General features: G+C 42.8%; 1 protein-coding gene and 1 long non-coding RNA gene across 18 annotated transcripts in view; one reads left to right on the top strand and one right to left on the bottom strand.

Annotated features, from left to right (window-relative positions):
- The window catches only part of DST (dystonin), a 293815-nt gene that overhangs the window by 17539 nt on the left and 257497 nt on the right, over positions 1–18779 (top strand). For 11 of the 17 annotated variants that reach the window (XM_042016274.1, XM_042016275.1, XM_042016296.1 and 8 more), the window contains exon 4: positions 16912–17119. In XM_042016274.1, the coding sequence (XP_041872208.1) occupies positions 16912–17119 (208 nt within the window). Of the gene's footprint in view, positions 1–16911; positions 17120–18454; positions 18588–18779 lie in introns of those variants that run through there. The other 6 variants (XM_042016299.1, XM_042016297.1, XM_042016284.1 and 3 more) reach the window with 2 other exon arrangements.
- LOC121658864 lies at positions 9697–16594 on the bottom strand. Its single transcript, XR_006014071.1, has 2 exons — positions 16027–16594; positions 9697–15119 (listed from the first exon to the last, which is right to left on the bottom strand). It is a non-coding gene; the product is annotated as an uncharacterized LOC121658864 (long non-coding RNA).

Below are 18779 nucleotides of genomic sequence, written 5' to 3'. Positions count from 1 at the left end.
TTGGAAAAAGAGCATCAGTGCTGCTGAATTAAAGAGCTAAAACTGTAGAAATGGTGTAAGCAGCAAAACAAGCATTGAAGAATGGATTAGTTAAGCTAAGAAAGCTCTGCTTTTTCCCAAAGTCAGTAACGTGTCAGGAACTTCAGGACCAGCAAAAGAAAAGAAATGTGTAAGAATAGAAGATGTGCGGTGTTACTGTATAACTTCACTTTCGTATCATTTCATGTGTCTACTGTCTGCTAAAATCAGCCACTGAAACAATAATAAATCCCAGATTTAGAGAAAACTTCTCTCAGTGCTGCCACCATTATGTCACTTCCCAGAAATTGCTTTTGCAGTATATCTTTTATACAGTTATATAGTTCTTCTGATAGCCTTTCCTTCTACTACCTTGATGAACTCACATTTCTACAAAAAAAAAAAAAAAAGAATAAATTATCTTTATTAGAGTACAATCCAGAAAACATAAGTCACCAATTTAATTTCTCATGGACACTGTAAGTTATTCTGAGTGTATTATTAATGCCATGGTGACAGGGTGAGTAAGGTTTATGCCATTGCTATGACAAATCACTGCAGTGTTGTGAAGTTCCAGGCAGTTGTCAGGATGTCCATCCTGTAGTTTATCACATCTTCGTCCCACTTAGTCTCAATATCTTGAAGTTGAGAGACTTTTGACCTTCATCTTTGTACAGTTTTACATGATTCAGTGCCAGAAATGCTCTTGTTAATCTGCATAATTTCTTTCCCCTTTTCCCCCGTTATTCCTAGCTCTGCCCACTTGAACCACTCTAAATAAATAATCTGTCATCTTGATGTTTACATTATGGCCATATTCTGCTTAGTCATCACTTGAAAAAAGTAATGTATGGTATCTGCTAACCAGAAGACATGATTTCTCCTCATAAAGCTGTTCTCCTTTTTGTTTTTTCCTTACTCATGCCTTTTTGTCCCTATTTTCTGACAAGAAAGGTATCTCCAAAGTAACTATAAAAGAACCTTATGGAAAGCATTTTCTTTGTTCGAGGAAATTTTAAGTCCTGAAATATGTTAGCCTGTGTTGTTGTCATATTAAGATATAGGCATAAAGACTTTTCAGATATTTAATTTAAAGCTTTGGTGGATATTTCGATGCTAGGCTTTCTTATTCTTGCTAATTTAGACTATTTTGTATTTGGTTGGGTTTGTTGTGTCTAAATCTTGTTTTGCAGTTTCCTAGCTGCTGCTATAATTATCTGAATTTGCTTGTATTATTTCTTACTTCCTGCATAGCAATCTGAGATCTTTCCAGTATTGTTCCTGATCTTGTCAGAACTAAATTAGTTGTAATTGTTTGGATAGGAGTACTCCTGCTGAAGACAATAATTGCTCCACTTGAATATGTACATGAGGAGACGTTTGCAGAAATAGAACATTTGTTTTCTCTGAAATTTTAATTGTTTTTTCTACACCTTCCAGGTCATTAATGGGGACATTAAATATATTTTGTGCTAATATTGATCCTTGCCAAGCAAAATTTATAAGGCATTTTCACTTTTATTCATCTTACTCTAGTGCAACATGAACATAGTGCGGTGGCTTACCCTTTTAGGGCACATTGTTATATCTCATGCCTTGTAGGTCACCCTCTCATTGGTGGCTGTATTATTTGGGCTGACATTCTCTATAGGTGACAGTTTTACATCAGCTTCATATGGAGGAGAGTACAGATACCTATTGCTGAGGTGTACTTTGAATTTTTGAACACAATGAAGCACTCTTGAGAACAAACAACTGTGGTTTTTAGGGTGATTACATGCAAGTCAAGGGAGTGTTACATATTGCTCCTTTCACAAACTGGGTACCTGATTCTGTATAGGTAATTACATTTTCTGAAGGTGTGGAAGGATGTCCCAAAGTCTCTTCTTGTGAGCTTGCTGCTGTCTAGTAATACTTCTCCAGGGCAGATTTTAAACTGAGGGTTCTATTACAAGCATTTTGGAAATATTATCTATATTTTAAATAGCGGTCTGCTCTGAAGCAAAGTATAAAATGCTGAAAATTACTAATAGGTGGCCTTGAGTTTTTGCAAACACATGTGGCTTCTGAGCTGTGGGGTCAGTTAGATGTACAGTTCTGCCAAAAAATGTTTATATATCTATGAACATAATTGAAAAGAGATGCTGCCAAAGCAGAGTCTTTTAACATCTCTGTTGTTAAACAATTTGAAGGGCTCCTAAACTGACCCACTCATGCAGCCACCAAGGATTATTTATGATCATGAGATGTGGTACCAAAATTTGCACTTCTGTTTGTCATGATCACTCTAAGACATGTGGTAGATGAGACTACAGAGATTGGGTCATAAATAAACTTATTTTCTTCACTTTCAGATGTGAAAGCCCTCTTTCTACTCAAAAGTCTTGTACTTTACACATCCAAAGATGGTCTATTTTGCCCCAGAACAGTAGCAACAGCATATAATGAGGTGATTATCTACTGAATAGTGTTACAAAAAAAAGTATCTCTGAAGTAACCTACAAAGAATAAACTGATGACAAATAATCTCAGAAGCACTGCTGATTGTAGGTATCCCTCAGAGTCTCCTAATTTACCTGTTTCTAATTATTTTGAAGACCAGCCTTTGCTGAAGCAATTTATCTCCTTAGGGGTGGGTGCAGCATTGCTACAAGTCAGTACAAGGAAACCAGAAAGAGGTCAGATGTCTGGGAGGTCACATGTGAAAAAACCTGATGTGAGCAGCTTCATTTGGCTCCACTGAGACTAATCCCATGGCTGAAGTGAAACTTGCACTGTAAAGACCCTGATGAAGAAACCATGAAATCAAAGTTTGATCAATTTTTAATGCATGTAAAGCCATAAACTGTCCCACTCATGGTCTTTTCAGCTATCCTGGTCTTTACTTATATGTGTTTAAGCCTTAAAACTCGTGGGAAAACCAGTATTAGAATTCTGTATGAAAAACACTTAGGAGTTTTTTTAAACATCTGATCCCAAATAAGTTGTAGAAGTCTCAGGATTTGTTGACACCTTACTTGAGAATAATTTTTTTATATGGATAAAGTTGTTCTAGAGGGCTTTTTAGCAGTTTTTAATATATCTCATTAAATAATATCCATTTCATTAATTTCCATTTATTCTTACTCTGATGTTATATATTAATTTTCCAATACCATGATGTCCTTTACATGCTATTTGAATGACCTAAAACATATGAGATGCAAAAATTGCCCAGCACCCTGCACAAGACTTGGTTAATTCCAACTATTAGCTATTTAATCTATAGATTGCATTCATATCTTCTCTCTTTTGGAGACATCTGCTCATGCTGGATTGTGTCTCCTGTGAATTGCATTTAGAAGCAAACTTGGCAAAACATTATCATACCATCTTTCAGCATTTTTATTAACATTAAATTAACGTTCTCAAACGTATGACAAAGCTGTGAGCTGTCAGATTCTGCATGCACGTGTGCACACACACATGCATGGGTCCTCTCTCAGGACAACCTGAGCACAGCCATAATGAAGAAACAAAGGGAACATGTGAATTCTTATAAAAAGGGAAACAAAACCTGCATTTTTTATTTCATTTTTAAGACTGCTTTGGTTTAACCTGTCAGGCAGCTAAACACAAACAGCACCACAGAGCTGGGAGTCTGCCCACTCTCTCCAGTAGCATGGGGGAGAGAATGAGAAAAAGGTAAAACATGTGGGTCAAGAGAAAGTTTAATCAGACAGAAAAGGAAGGGAAAATAATAATAATTGTAAAACAATGTACAAAACAAGTGATGCCCAATGCAGTTGCACATCACCTGCTGACTGATCCCCAGCCAGTCCCTGAACAGGAGGCTGCCACCCCCAGGCACCTCCCCCCAGTTTTGTTGCTCAGCATCATGCCATATAGTATGGAACGTCCCCTTGATCAGTCGGGGTCAGCTGTCCCAGCTGTGTCACCTCCCAGCTTCTTGTGCAGGGAGGGCAGCATGAAAAAGAGTCATTGATGTAGTGTCAACCCTGCTCAGCAACAATTAAATCATCAATGTGTTATCAATATTATTCTTACCCTTAATCCAAAACATGGCACTGTACCAGCTTCTAGGAATCAAAATAACTCTACCACAGCTGAAACCAGGACAAACACTTAAAATATATTGATGAGAAGCTCCTGACAGTTTATTAGGTGATGGTTTCATAAAGTTTTAAACAAGATTTAAGCATCTGGTGATCTTAAACTTTTTAAAAATACCTCAAGGCACCTATTTTAGGTGCTAGGATCTTTGCAAATATGACTATTAATGCTAAATCCAGTCATGTTTGAAATGAAGAGAAAGCTTTCTGTGGCCACTGGGTTGACTTTGAAGTTAGTTCTTTTTCCAGGCATACACATGTCTACCAAGAGACTGTTTACATCTCTTTTTTGGACTACTGTGTTTTATTACTTTATTATTACTTTATTACTTTATTATTACTTTATTACTTTATTATTTCTGATAGCAAGTAATTCCTCACTGATAAATTCTTCATAAACAGTTTTGCCCAAAGAGTTCATTTTCCTGCTGTTCTTCCATCTTCTATGACCTCCTCCCTTGCTGCCTGCTCCCAATTTCCTCTTGGCTGCTTTTCCCTCTCCACCCTGCAGCTCATCCACTGCGTTATAGCAATTGCCTGTTTCTTCCACTCCTTTTGCCCAGCTCCTAGGCAGTTTAGGTTTTTGAAGGGATTTCTTAAAGGTGTATTGCCATGGGTTTCACTAGGCCAGGGAGGCGATTGCATTACTATGTTAAAACTACTTTTTCCTAAAACACAACAGTGATATGTTAAGAATTAGATCTGGGATTTAAAATTATTGTTGTCTTTCTACTGATTTTTTTGTATAGGTGAGTTACTACAGCTATCAAGCACAGTACAGAAGAAACAAGTTAATTGCAATAGTGCTAATAATTGATGACACATGTATGGAAAAAGACATAGAAATAAGCATAGCAGTAGCAGTACAAATCTGTATTTAGAGCACTTTAACTGACTTCAGTTAAATGCTAGCTCTTATTTGGAGTGTTAAGGTCATTTGAATTGATTGTCCCCTGTGGTGGCAGATCATGCTTGTTCTGAGTGTATTTACTTAGATTTAAAGTTATGTGGTTGAAAATTGCATCAAATCTGTGTTATTTTTCTGTATACCATTGCAAATCATCCTGTACCTGTGGGCAAAGCCCTCTAATATAGCAGGATTTGTCTTGATAGGTGAGCTGATTCCATACCATTTTTATTTTGTCTAAGTCAATTTTCATTCCCAGGGCAAACGCTTATTTAGTGAAAATGGGATGAGAGCTTAAACCAGTCTAACTCTCTTCAATCTAAATTGTTCAAAGAGGGTCAAAGTGCACCCTTGGTCCTTAGAGCTGAAGCTAACTTGCTACTAAATTAGAAGTGAATGAGAGAAAATATTCTTCAACTGTTTTTTCAAAGAAATAGAGTTGTAAAACTCTGACTTGAAAAATGTCTAATAATTTTTTTTTGCCACTGTCATTTTGCCATGATTTCTATTAACTAGGATTTTGTGTTCATTGATAAAATTTTACTACATGCATGCAGCATAGCCTCACTGAGAAATTAAATTTTTAGCTGTTCATAATTTTTCTTTTTTAAATCCCAGTGTCCTTCTGTGAGAGCTAGTAATAGAAACCTAAGCTGCTAAAATGTGCTAGCAGTCTTAACTGTAAGAAGAAATGTTTTATGTATGTGATTATAAATGGTAAATTCTGTACAGTAGCTGAAAGCAGGTTAAAAAAAATTAATCAGTCTGATCTTGTTGATAATGTTGTTTGCACAACTTAAAATGACCAGTAATTGTCTCACAGATGCATAGTAATTATAGCTTAAGTGCAGATGTTTCCTTTTCCTTCACTGCCACAGGAGTCACTCTTCAGAGTTGTATTGTGTAACATCCTACTGTGGCACATAAAAGTACATCTTTATATAGCAGGGACTCCCTTATCCATTTGTATTTATATATAACACTACACATGGGTGTGATGTTAAAAGAATAGTTTGGCAGAGGCAAGTATTCAGATATTATGAAGCGCTGGAATTAAGGTTACACGTGCAGTTTTATTTCAGTGGATTATGCATCTGCGTTGTCATACAGGCTTTAATTGTATGATGGTGGTACTGGTTTTTCACAGGATGTACTCTGCATTCATCATAGGGTGGAAGTGCTCTTAGGATGACTCTTATGTGTAGGAGTTCTGCTGCAGAAGTTGTAAAGCGTATAAATGAATAAAACAGGAGATTGCAGGAAGACAGAGGATCTCTTATTTCTTTTAAAAGAGTGAGTGCTGCCTTGGAGGTTGAAGGGTGGGCACAGGGTCATTGTAAATGAACTCAACAGCTGGTTTAAAACATTTTTTTATCTTCCATTTTCTAAGTGCCTGAATCAAAGCATGTGGTTTGGTTTATAGAAGTTCTCAAGCTGCCATTCACCACTGAACTCTGTGTGTGCTGTAGCCTGAGTATTATTGATACGTAATTTTAATAGCTCTTGAAAGTCAGATCGCTGGCATCTCGATTTGACCTAGGTAAAAAAATTGACCTCCTGGTTCAGTTTGCATCCTGTGTAATTGGGATTGAAGCATACTACTGTAGTGATGAGCACCACAAAACAGTCTATTAAATAACAGTTCCTCCTTCACAGCAGTATTTGAAGAACATGAAGTAAGTTAAGTTCTAGGGCTGCTCATTGAACTGAGGATAACAAACAAAATACTGAATAACTGTTTCTGGAGTAAATATCACCAATCATTTGCCCTAAATAAGAGCAAGACTTTTATTGAGACCATTACTGAGAGTGTAATAGTATATGATCACATCATTATGACTACAGCATAATATACAAATAAACAGGCTGAACCAAGGCTGCATGGTGAACCTTAAGTCTGGGATTTGGAAACATTTTAGTACTTAACTTTTCGGCCTTAAGAAAAGTATTTTAACAGGAACTTTGTGTTTAATTTCCTACTTTTGTTAAAAACAAACTGGAAAAGCTCTGCTGTGCAGCTCACTGGCAGGTTTTGACACTTCAACTACAGTATGGAAAATTCTGTTGGATTTCAGGGAGAGACTGATGGCATTTGTATTCCTCATATGAATCAGTAACACAGGGGAAGAGGTATTTTTTTTTTCTAGAGGAACTCTCAGATATTTGCTCATGGCCGGAGTTGGGGTGAAATTTCCCTTTCCTTCCAGAGTCCTTCGGGGAATGTGCTTTCCTGTGCTCATTCTTCCCAAGTGTGGCTCTTTCTGCCATGTCTCCTCCAGCCTGCTCCTGACCTGCCTCTGCCCACTGCTAACTCCTTCCTTGCTGGCGAGTCCTCACTCCTCTGCTGACCTTGGCCCCTCTGCTCTTGCTCTGTCAGTTCTTGTTTCACTCCTTCATGTCACAGCTCCTCCCAGGTCTACCGGTCAGTCCTCTCACTGCTCTGAGGCACTTGTTCAAGCAGTCTCTTTGATTTCTGTGCCTCCCTGCAGCCTCTGGTTGCATACTCCATTCCTTGGCTCTTGTCTGTCTTCTCTGAAACGTTCTCACACACAGTTCATACCCTCCTTGTTCATTAAAATACCTTGTTCAAAGCCTCTTGCTAAGGCAGTACCAGTTTCATGCCAGCATGTCAGATCCTTAGCTCTCCCCCAGTGCACTTCCTCCAGCGCTGATGGTTACTAATCCCAGCAGTTACCTTGCAGATCTGTTTCTCCTGTAGTCTTTATCCACAGAGTCTGCTGCTCCCTTGAATGCTTTTCAGCTGCGGCTCCCAGACTCTGACAGGCTCTGTGTTTGTCCCTCAGGCTGTCAGTCCCAGTGTGTTTCTCCAGCCCTTTCCTCCAGCATGCCGGTTCCGGTGTTTGTCCTCTCTACATTCACATCATACGGCTTCCTCTTGCTGGCTGAGCACGGCTGAGCGAGTCACGGAGAGCAGAAAAGAAGCAGCCTCCTGCCTCTCAGGTCTAGTGCCTGCCCCCCCTGCTCTCCATGCCTCTTGTCCACACTGCCATCAACCTGAAACCATGGCAAGCAACGATTAAATGCAAAGATTAGTTTTTCCTCTGGATCTCCAAGCTGGAAGGATCCTGGTCAGCTCCTTGGTGGGGATGGTAGGTGTCCCGAGGGTGGAGGTAAGAGCTGTGAGGGTGAAATTTGCTTGCTCATTCTGTGATGGTGGGGTATTGGTCTGGAAGATCTAAAGAGATCTGAGAGAGTCTTTGTTTAGGGGGTGCCAATCTAAAGGGATTTTAGATTATACATTGAAGACATTTTAATTGGGGAATTTGAACATGGCCTTGTTTAAAAAAATAAATTTGGTAAAATAACATTGGTAGTTACCTGAACACTAGGAATAGTTAAATCAAACTATTTACCTTTGCAAAGAAGAACTAGCAGGTGAGGAGAGATTAAAAGAAGTTAACTTGCTCAGCAAAACCAAAAAAAAGGTGAGAGGAGATAGAATGCAGGCTATGAATACGCTGGGGAAGCAAAAAGGTTATTTAAGGAAATGAACGTTGTTGTTGCAAAAAAACCCCAAAAGACCAGGAATAAGGTTGAGGTGGCAACTAGAAGATCACTTGTAATCAAGACAGCAGGAGGTTCTGCAGCAGTTTTCCTGTCAGAGTAGAGAGATCAAACCCAAACTTTAAAAGCTTTACTTTATACTCCCTGATGTCAGGCATAGCAGATGATATTTATACCTCAAAGACTTATCACTCTGACAAATGTAGGCAGATTTTTAACAAAGATGGCAAAAGACTTATGTCTAGCTTAAAGCATATTCATATTTGAAGTATCCATCCCAAAGCCTCCAGTCTTCTCAAAAAAGATCACTGGGATATTTTTTGCTGTTTACAAGTAACTACTGGATGTTTTCATAATCTTGCTCTCAGACTTCTCAGTCAGCCTTTGACTAAAAATTGTAACGAAAATTAAGCCTTGGGAAGGGAATATTTTCAAGCAAACTTAAGATAAGGAAACTAAAAATGGATTTTATAAGAGAAAATCTCATAATTTAATTATTAATAGTATGTGTGTAATTATAAGAATATGTATTTTCATATAGTTAAATGTTGATTGATTGCTGGATTGCTTCTTCAAATTTAGTTCTAAAACATGGAACTGAAACAGTCTGAAAACTTGTTTATTTCTATAAGGAGAGAAACTTATAAGTCAGGAGTGTTAACTGTTATTACTAAAAGCAGAACATCAGTACTACTGTTTTAGATTTTCTTCATGCCATTAAAAAAAAAATTCTTCTACGTCCTCTTTTTATTTTTTCTTGAAAACAATCTATGCCCATCAGAGGTTCAAAAGCTACTTAGAAATTTAATTTGCTCTTTGCTTTCCAGAGTGTTTCCGTACTCTGCTATACCTTCTATAGCAAGAGTAATTTACTTTGCTATTAAAACATAAATACATAATATAATACAGTCCACAATGAAAGGTTTAGGAGGTTGAGAAAAGGATTTGAAGCTAGATGATTTATTCCAGACTCTTCCTCTGTTACTTGATTGGCCTTGTAGGTGTAGTAGGCAGAATAAAACTCTGTGTGCCTTCCTCAAATCTTAGTTATTTTGTCATGTTATGTTCTTTTGTATCTGGCAGCCCAGGGGGATCAGGGTCTGCCATATCTGAATAAAAACAAAATAGCTGCAATTAAAAATTAACGCAAAATTTATTTTTACATAATGGGAAGTTTTTTTACAACAGTTACATTCAAAAGTCATGTAAGGTATATACATTTCTTATACAGAAATAATTCATCATTGTGAGAACATGAAATACTGATATTTTAGGTATTAATATAGGAAGCATTAGTTTTGAAACAAGATAAAGATAATTATAACAGAAGAGCACTGATATTTTCCTGATGGTTTTAGCATAACAACTAATAAAATACCTATTCTCCATGCTGTAACTTCTCAGATACTCAGAGCTCAAAATATTATTTCCACATCTGCAAAATCTTCAGTGCCTTTCTGTTGGCTTCTATAATGTAGGTAAGCTCTTCCAAGATTAAATCCTGCAATTCATATTGAAAAATGAAGTAGAGGAAATAGATGAGGAATAAAGGAATGGATTTAATACATAACATATCATGGCTGTCGTGTTGATGATATTATTAAAGTGACATTCAGAAAGAATCCACATTTTTATTAGCAGTTTTACTAAGAAGCTTTTCAAAAGAACTAATGGCTTTGGCACAGTTATTAAACTGAATATTGTTTGGCCCCACTTGCATGCAGGTCTTGGTTACACTGCAGGAAGTATGCCTTGCTTTTCAACATATTCATTTGAAAAAGAAAAAATAACAAGCAGGTTTTCCTTGCTCAGCAACATACTTGCTTTTCTCTCTGATGACTATCTTCCTTGGTGGATGTTGCTGAGATCTGTGAAGATTGCTTTGACAGTATCTGATCCCTCAGCTCAATCTCACAGTTAACAGGGAGTTATAAATGTGGAGCATTTACCAGCTTTCTGCTCCTGACAGCAGAAGCTCTACTTGTTGTAGTGTAATATTCACTAATTTCTTTTTTTAGCTACTAGAAGATGGTATCATTTCAGACCGATAAGTGCTTGTAATTTGGTGTATTTCTGCAGAATTCATACATGAGCTGCACAGTGGTTCCTGTTGCTCCCACTGCATATGTCCCATTCAAGGACTACTTCAATATTTTACCCAATCACTACTTAAAATAGAATGTAGAAGCAGTCATCAGAGCAGGGATCAGAGCCCAGCACTTCCATCTCCCCAGAGAGCACTGCGTGCTCCCATGTGGAATGGCTATGCTCCTTCCTCTTTTCCCGTTCTACGTCCAGAAATCTTAAACTTTATTTTTTTAAACATTTTTCCTCAACCAGGAGGTTGTTGAGGAATAGTCTTCAGATTGGCTGCTGGGAGGTGAGGGTCTGAGCCTAGGCCTCAAGCTTCTTTTGATAATAAGGAAAAGACAAACAGCCACTTCACTTCCCTTAGAGATCAAAAGACAGTAGTGCTGTCTGCTGTTATGAAACATGACTGAGGACCAATTTCAGAAGAAGGTTTGGGTATGCCTTATGCCCCTGAAGAATGAGATGCTTCATCATCCCGAGTGACCAGTTTTTCTGACTGCTTGGTTCTACCAAAAGCTCAGTTTTGCATCACGTCTCTTTTAGACATGTAAGTAGGTGGCTATCCAATAGACATAGTTGGATATTACAAAACTGAATTGCAACACCCAAATGCATAAGTGGATCTAGCTCTTTATCCATTTTGAATTTCATGTCCTCAAATAACCTATTTCTTCCAGGAAAATTTCATCCATAATTTTATTTTCAAAGTGGGGGAATGATAGAGATTGATCTGCTAGCATCCAGAAAATGCCCCACCTTCTTTTGAAAGCCTAAGAAACCATGAGAATTTCCTTGTGTAAATAAAATCAAAGACTCAAAAATGCATGTGATAGAATAAACACTGAATGCTTATTTCCATCTTCTCCTGCCTTTAGAAAGCAAGAATGTAAGTTTTCTCTGCAAAGCAAGTAGATATTGTCTTGGTGTTTGAAAAGCCTACCTGTTTGCAAAGACAGTTTAACATAGAGCCAGACCCTGGGTGATCAGGAGTTTCAGAATTTTCAGATGTATATTTGCCTTCCAGCTTTCTGCTTATCGTTTTATAACATTAAATACAAACCCAGAAACTCTGCAGTAATTTTTGTATTCCTGATAACATAGGCACTTGGAAGTATGGGTGTCCTCATAAGTGAGTGGCACAGAACCAGAGAAAAATACTAATTTCCTATATCTACATTTACAATGGTGATTCTTTTAAGTTCATCATCATTGGTTTTACGTATCCTTGTTTGTACTTTCATTTGTGTGTCTGTTTTGAATTTTGATCATTTCTGACAACATGCAGTCCCAAGGGACTCGCATAGCCTGATTACATACATTGGATGTTTTGTATTCTGCATTGCATTATCATCTAATCAGGTTAAAGTGGTAAAGATTTACTAATGGGAACATTCAGTTGCCCTAGATTTCGCCTTAAATTTGTTAAGTTATTTTACTTTAAAAGTTGATCTACTTTAATATCATTCAGTCTGGGATGTTAAAGGACAAAAATAGCCTGTTACTTTAAATTGATATTCAAAATTATTTTAAATTAGAAGGAATTTTGCTGAAACACACTGACTAAAATCATTATTCCAGTGCTTTATTTCTGTTGATATTTTATCCATTTCCCTCAATGAATATAATAAAAGAAAAAAAATATATTCCAGGAATTTTGAGATAGTTTAGTGTAAGTGAAATATAAATAACTCATAACTAAACTCAAAATTAAATGTCAGTCGGTGTTGACCTGTACTTCCCACAGCTTCCAAAAACCAGCATGAAAGGGCTCACTGCAGTGGACAATCTTCTTAAAGATAAAATGTGAAAGTACAAGCTATTTGATTAGAATTCAGCGGGCCAGCACAATCTCTGATGTGTCATAGGGTTGGGGAATTTTTGCAAAATGAAGATAATTTGGTGTCAGCCTTGCAGCAGCTTTTCCCAGCTGGTTTGCCTGACCGAATTTAAAACCTGACCTCGGCTAATGCTTCCTCACCCAGGCATGACAGTGTACAGCCCACCTTGACCCTTTCAGCTCCTATTTACAGGTGGCTTACCTGGTCTCTGATGGTGTGCATTACTCTACAGCATTTGCCAGCTACACCATCTTCCACTCAGTTTCCACCTGATCTTCTGCAGTGCCTCACCTATGACAAACAACACTGCTTTCCCTCAAGGGAAATCATGCCCTGGAACTTGGCCGAATCCCTCTTACAAGAAGTATGCTAAATGCTTCTTTGAAATCATCCCCGTTACTGGAAACCAGCTCGCTTTTACAGCGCACTTGCAAGCCTGACTCTCCGGCGGCTGCTGCAATCACCTGATTTCGCAGCAGCAAAGGGAGCTCGGCTGTCGCTGCGCCGCTGCCGCGGAGCCCTCCGCTCCCGGGGACTCGTGTGCGCTGCGCACCCCCGTGCGGCCCCGGCAGCGAACCGTGCCACGGCAATCCCGGGCTTTGCATGCCGCCAGCTCCGCTTGGCTGAGCTCCCGGGACACCGAGGGGCTTCGGCGCCCAGGCTGCCCCGCGCACGACTGCGCTGCAGGTGGAGCCGCTCCTGCGGAGCAGCCACAGAGGCTGCAGAGAGCCCTTCGGGCTGCTGAGCAGCAGCAGTGTGTAATCGGAGACAGAGAATAAGCAGCTCTAGCAACTGGGCTGTGACCTTAGAGGCTGTCAAGCTAAGAGCAGTCAAGCTCTGACCCTTGCTGAGTCCCTAAGCGTAGGCTAAGTAAGGATGATCAATATTTTAGCGGATATAAAAGACACTTCACTCACGTAGCCCCCCCAAAAGCGTTGTGTATTATTACTGTTATGTTTTTCACTTGCGCACAGCAATGTGCTTTACAGAGAAATAACAGAAGGGCCTTACATATTTTGATTTTAACAGAATATGATAGCCTTTTTTTCTCATGTGTTGTCCTAATTGGCCAGGAACCTTTTTCAGAAGAGTACAGATGTTCTGCATTATTTTGTGTTTTTAAAATTGCTCTGATAATGGAATGCTTATTTGGGACTTACAGCTCTATCATGGAAAAGGTGTATGCTAGAAACATAGAGTCCAGTGGGATGAATGGTACACGTTTTGAACAATGCCTGTGCAAAGAGGGAACAATTACAGAATTCTTATCAAAGCTGTTAATTTAGTCAAGCAAAGTTGTTCAGTTCATTATAAACATCTTCGGAATAGCAAAGTCAAAAATACTTATGTGCTCAATACCTGTGTACACGTTACTCAGAAGTATCTCCATGCTGAATAAGAAAGTAGACTGTAATTAAGTTAAAGTTGACGTTTCTTAATGTTTTCTAGATTTTGCTGTTATTAAAAACTCCTTTCTGAGCTTTAGAACATTGTTCTAAAAATGAAACAACATGGTTCTTGAAGAATTAAAAGCTAAAGTGGGTTTTGGTTATTCATTTGGTTACTGCATGTATTAATTAAGGTAGGATAACTTAAAAGCAGATAGCTAGTTGTAATACACTTAGATGCCAAAGACTGCTCTACCATTGCCTGTTCAGCTTGATTTCTCATAAAATATGTGAGTGGGTTCTTCTCACATAGCATATCTTCCAGTATTGTAGCAGAGCTGATTAAAAGGCAGATTCCTTTTCCCTGAACTTGACATCTCAATAGACTGATGGTGCATAATGAACGACCACTTCACAGTGCTTTTGGCTTCTATGGGTAGGAGGAGATGTTATCAAAAATAATAATGGGCTATGAAAGCCTCTTTTGAGAAAAGGAAATTCTACTGGATAAAATTTATAGCTTGCTTTCAAGTATAAATCTGAGAGTTGAGAGATTTTCCCCCAAAACTTCAATAGTAATTGCTACTGTACTTTATTCTTGCGTGTTTCAAGCTGCTACATAAATACTAACAAACTCTTGCTATAGCACCTCACAACACTGTGTTTTGGCTTTTTCCAACTTTCATATTATAAGCTAGAAATGCAAAAGGTGAACAAGCTGAAAGCCAGGATCTGTCTCTGTGGGTCTGTGTGATCCAAAGATATTGAGGGTTGCTGATCAGCCAAAAGAAAGTACAGGCCTGAAGCAGAATGTTCAGAGCTGGGATTAAAGGCAACACTTTCTCTTCTGTGGCAAAATCTGGAGCTAAGGACAGGCTCAAAGAACCCAATCCCTGACTAAGCACATGAAGGGCCCTGGTAGCCCCAGCTGGTACAGCAAAGTGCCCTGCAGCAAGCTGAGCACTTCCAGCTTGTATCAGGAAGACACCTATATATGACCATCCTGCTTTATGAGATCCAGTTTTAGTTTATTATACAAACTGACAGCAAAATATTCTCTGTGCTAAAACTAATTATGAAGGCAATCAGAGCTGGTATCAGACATCTCATGTTTCTGTTTTTCTGCACTTACCTTTTGCTCTCTCCACGTCACAATACAGTGAACAAGCATTTGGTTAATTGATTTATGTATTCATTCCCTCCCTCTCAACTCTCACATTTGGAACATCACCATGGACTACTGTAGAAGGAGAAAAGAGAATTGGGATAGAAGTGAAGGGGGTCAGAAGGAAAAAACACTAATAAAGTATCTCCTCTTATTATAGCAGATTATTTAACTGTATATTATTGTTAATTCTATGCAGAGCAAAGACTGCATCATGTTGTTTCTCTGGATTATGCAGATTCTGAGTTTTAGTGGGTAAAATACCCCCCCATGACAACTGACAGTAAAAAAATTCAGACAGCAACAATAAATTTTATCAGATCTCAATCACTGTACAAACTTCTTCTTTAAGGAAAGGTACCCCTTAAGCCCCTTAATAGAAAAAAATAAAATTAAGAAAAGGGCTAAAATACAAGTCTAAAATACTATCTGGTTTTGTATCAAATCTGGAATCTAGAATGGCTGAAAGGAGCTGTTGCTGTGTAACAAAATATGCCAGCTTTAAACTGAAAGAGGGTGGATTTAGGTTAGATAATAAGGAAGTAATCCTTCACTGTGAAGCTGGTGAGGCACTGGAACAGGTTGCCCAGAGAAGCTGTGGAAGTGTTCAAGGCCAGGTTAGATGCAAGGGCTTTGTGCAACCCGGTCTAGTGGAAGGTGTCCCTGCCCCCAGCAAGGGGGTTGGAACTAGATAGTCTTTAAAGGTCCCTTCCAACTCAAACGATTCTGTAATTCCGTGATTCTACTACACCTGTAAAAGTTGACAACAGCACACACCTAAAATTAACATAATTTGATGAGCATCAGGTTGCACTTTTGAAAGGCTGTAACAGTAGCTCCCACGTAAAATGACAAACCCATCATTTTCTTGTCTGGTGCCTTGGAGAAACCACAAATCCTTACAGAAATCAGAAAATACAGAGTAGAAAGAATAGCACCTTGCTGTCCATTGTATGCTGATAACCTGTGTTTAATGATGTACCTTAAATTTCAACATGGTGCCGAACTGCTACTGTTCACACATCTCTGTTTTCCACTTTACCATAAACGGGGAAGTCAGAAATGGCAGCAGTCCTCTCCCTGCACTGCATCAGTGTTTATTTACGTTTCTGGAAGAGTTCTTTTTTGAGTAGCTGGGAACCCTAAAAGTCGATACAGTCTATAAACGCCGAGATCAGTCGTTTGTTTGCCGAAGCCGCCTGGCAAAGTGCGACCGAAGGCTGCCCATCGTGCCCTGCTGCCCAAAGGGGCTGCTCTGAGAAATTGTGTTCCTTCCTTCCCTGCTCCCCTCCGTCCGCGTTAGCCAGCCGTGCCGGGCTGTCCCCGGGAACGCGGGGCAGGAGAGGGCCCGGGGCGGTAATAAAAGAGCCCGGCCTTGGCTCCTGGCGGGCCTGGGTCTGTCCCAGGGGCGGATTTACCAGTAGCTCGGTGATGGCAATTTTTCCCCTTGTCCTGGCGGGGGAGCCAAACGCCATCGATCTGTAGCCGGGAAGGTTGGCTTTTTTTTTTTTTTTTTTTTTTTTTTTTCGGCTGTTGTTGCTGCTGGGTTTATTGTTGGGAAGTGGGAGGCTCATTTGCGAGCTGGTTGCCTAGCCGGAGGCCACGGCTCTACCCCGACATCCCTCCAAATGCACTCTCGCTTAAGACCGGCTATTTTTTGGAGGATCACCCTCGGCACTCCGCACACGCACCCCTTTCCCCTCTAAATTCACAGCAATGGTGAGCGGCGGCCTTCTCCCCTATCCTCCTTTTCCCGTGAGATGCTTTTCCACGCCACGCCGGGCGGGTATTCGCCGGCGCCACCTGAGGCCCCTCGTCCCGAGCTGCTCCCCACGCATCCTGTCTGTCTGTCTGTCTCCCCGTGCAGAGCTCCGGCAACGCGTCCTACCGATGCTCCATGTCATCCTCCGCCGATTTCTCCGACGAGGAGGACTTCAGCCAGAGGTCGGGGACGGTGTCGCCGGCGCCGGGGGACACGCTGCCCTGGAACCTGCCCAAACACGAGCGGTCCAAGCGGAAGATCCACGGCGGCTCAGTGCTGGACCCCGCCGAGCGGGCCGTGCTGCGCATCGCCGGTAAGGCGCGGTCGGGGGCAGCCGGGCAGCGCGCGGCCGGGGGCCAGAGGGACCCCCATCCCTTCTTTTCCAGAGCGCGGCCCCGCCGGGCGGTGACTAAGCTCTTTGGCCGCCTTTTCCGGCTGGGTGAACTGATGCGTGTGGAAGGCGAGCCGAAACACGCGCAGGTGCGTCCATTAAACTTTCATGCGAAAACGCATCAGCGGCCGGGGGCTGCAGCCGCGGCGGGGGGCGGTTCAGCGGGGCCGCCGCTTTTTTCGGCCCACAAGGCCGAGGCAGCCCCCGGCCGCCCTGGGTGGAAGCGGCGCGGGACCGCCCGCAGCGCGGGGAGAGGCCGCGGCGGCCGATGATGCTCCGAGGGGCGGGGGACCAGGCGCCGGTCTTTGTCCGCTCGGGGCTGGGGCTGCGCTCGGGGCGGACGGGGACCGGAACGGAGACGCCCCGGTGTGCCGGAGGCGCCGACGGGCTCTGGTCCGCGGCCCGGCGACAACTGATGTCGAAAATAGGGCGGAGGTCCGCATCTCCCTGGCGAAAGCTGGAAACCGCCTGTAAACGAATCCCAGAAAGATGCGGCGGTCCCCAACCACCCCGATTATATATGCGCCTCCGTAGGTGCTCTCCCGGGACACTATTTCCCAGGGTAACCCATCCTAGCGGCGCTATTAGCGGGGGCAGCGCTGCGGAGCCGGGTTCGCACCAGCCGCAGGATGCAGCCGCGAGTGGGGGGGTTGCGGAGCCGGCCCGGCCGCCCGCCGATCTCGCCGCCGCCGCCGCCCGCGGGCAGGGTGCGCAGGACAGGGGACCGGCGGGCCGGGGGCAGGGCAGCAGGGACTGCTCCGGAACGGGCGCGGCGGCGGGGTCAGGGCTGGGGGGCAGCGGGGGGACGCAGGCGCGGCGGTGACACCTGCGCGGGGCCGCGCCCGCCCCGCCCCGCCCCTCCGCCGGGATAGCGGGGCTCCCGCCCCGGCTGTTTGCCGGCTTGGGGTCCCTCCTTGCTCGGTCCCTGCCCGTGAGTGCAGCGTCCCCACCGGCTCCGTCAGTGCTGCGGGCGCCGCGTCCCCGCCCCGGCAGCCGCCACCCTCCTCGTCGCGGGGGGAGGCGGCGGTGGAGCTCGTCGGCCCTGCAGGCGGTGCCTTGGCGATGGGGCTGGAGCCGGGGTCTGCGGCGGGGAGGCGGCGGCCGCCGCCGGGCTGGTGCCGCCCCCTCCGCGCTCCGAGGGGCGGCTACCGAAACCCGAGCGGCCGCGGGGGCGTTTCCTCGGCAGGGCTGGCAGCGCCGCCCCCCGCCCGCTGCTGCCGGGGCTTTTCTTGTGCCGCCCCCGAGGCTGCCGGCCGTTCGGAGCCGCACAGGCGGGCAGGGCTGGGCTAGCTGCCGGCCATGGCTGGCTACCTCTCCCCTGGCGCGTATTTCTACGCCGAGGAGCAGGAGTACCTGCAAGCCTACGAAGATGTCCTAGAGAGATACAAAGGTAGGGCAGTGCTCCCTGCGCCGTGCCGCCGCACCCGCTCGGGCCGCTCGCCCCACCGGGTGTGGCGACTGCGGACCCGGGAGGCGCTGGCGGCCAGGTGGGTAGGACTGGTGGCCTCGCGTTCCTGCGTGGGTCGGTCTGGGGGGAACGGACGTGGGCGGCTTGTGCTATAAATATAAATACGGTGTCACC

Source organism: Corvus kubaryi, unplaced genomic scaffold, assembly GCF_017639235.1.
Source record: "Corvus kubaryi isolate FWS band 111438036 unplaced genomic scaffold, C.kubaryi_AGA036_p1.0 split3-73, whole genome shotgun sequence".
Taxonomy (NCBI): Eukaryota; Metazoa; Chordata; class Aves; order Passeriformes; family Corvidae; genus Corvus; species Corvus kubaryi.
The sequence above is the reverse complement of the archived record's forward strand: the minus strand, read 5'-3'. Positions and strand labels throughout refer to the sequence as shown.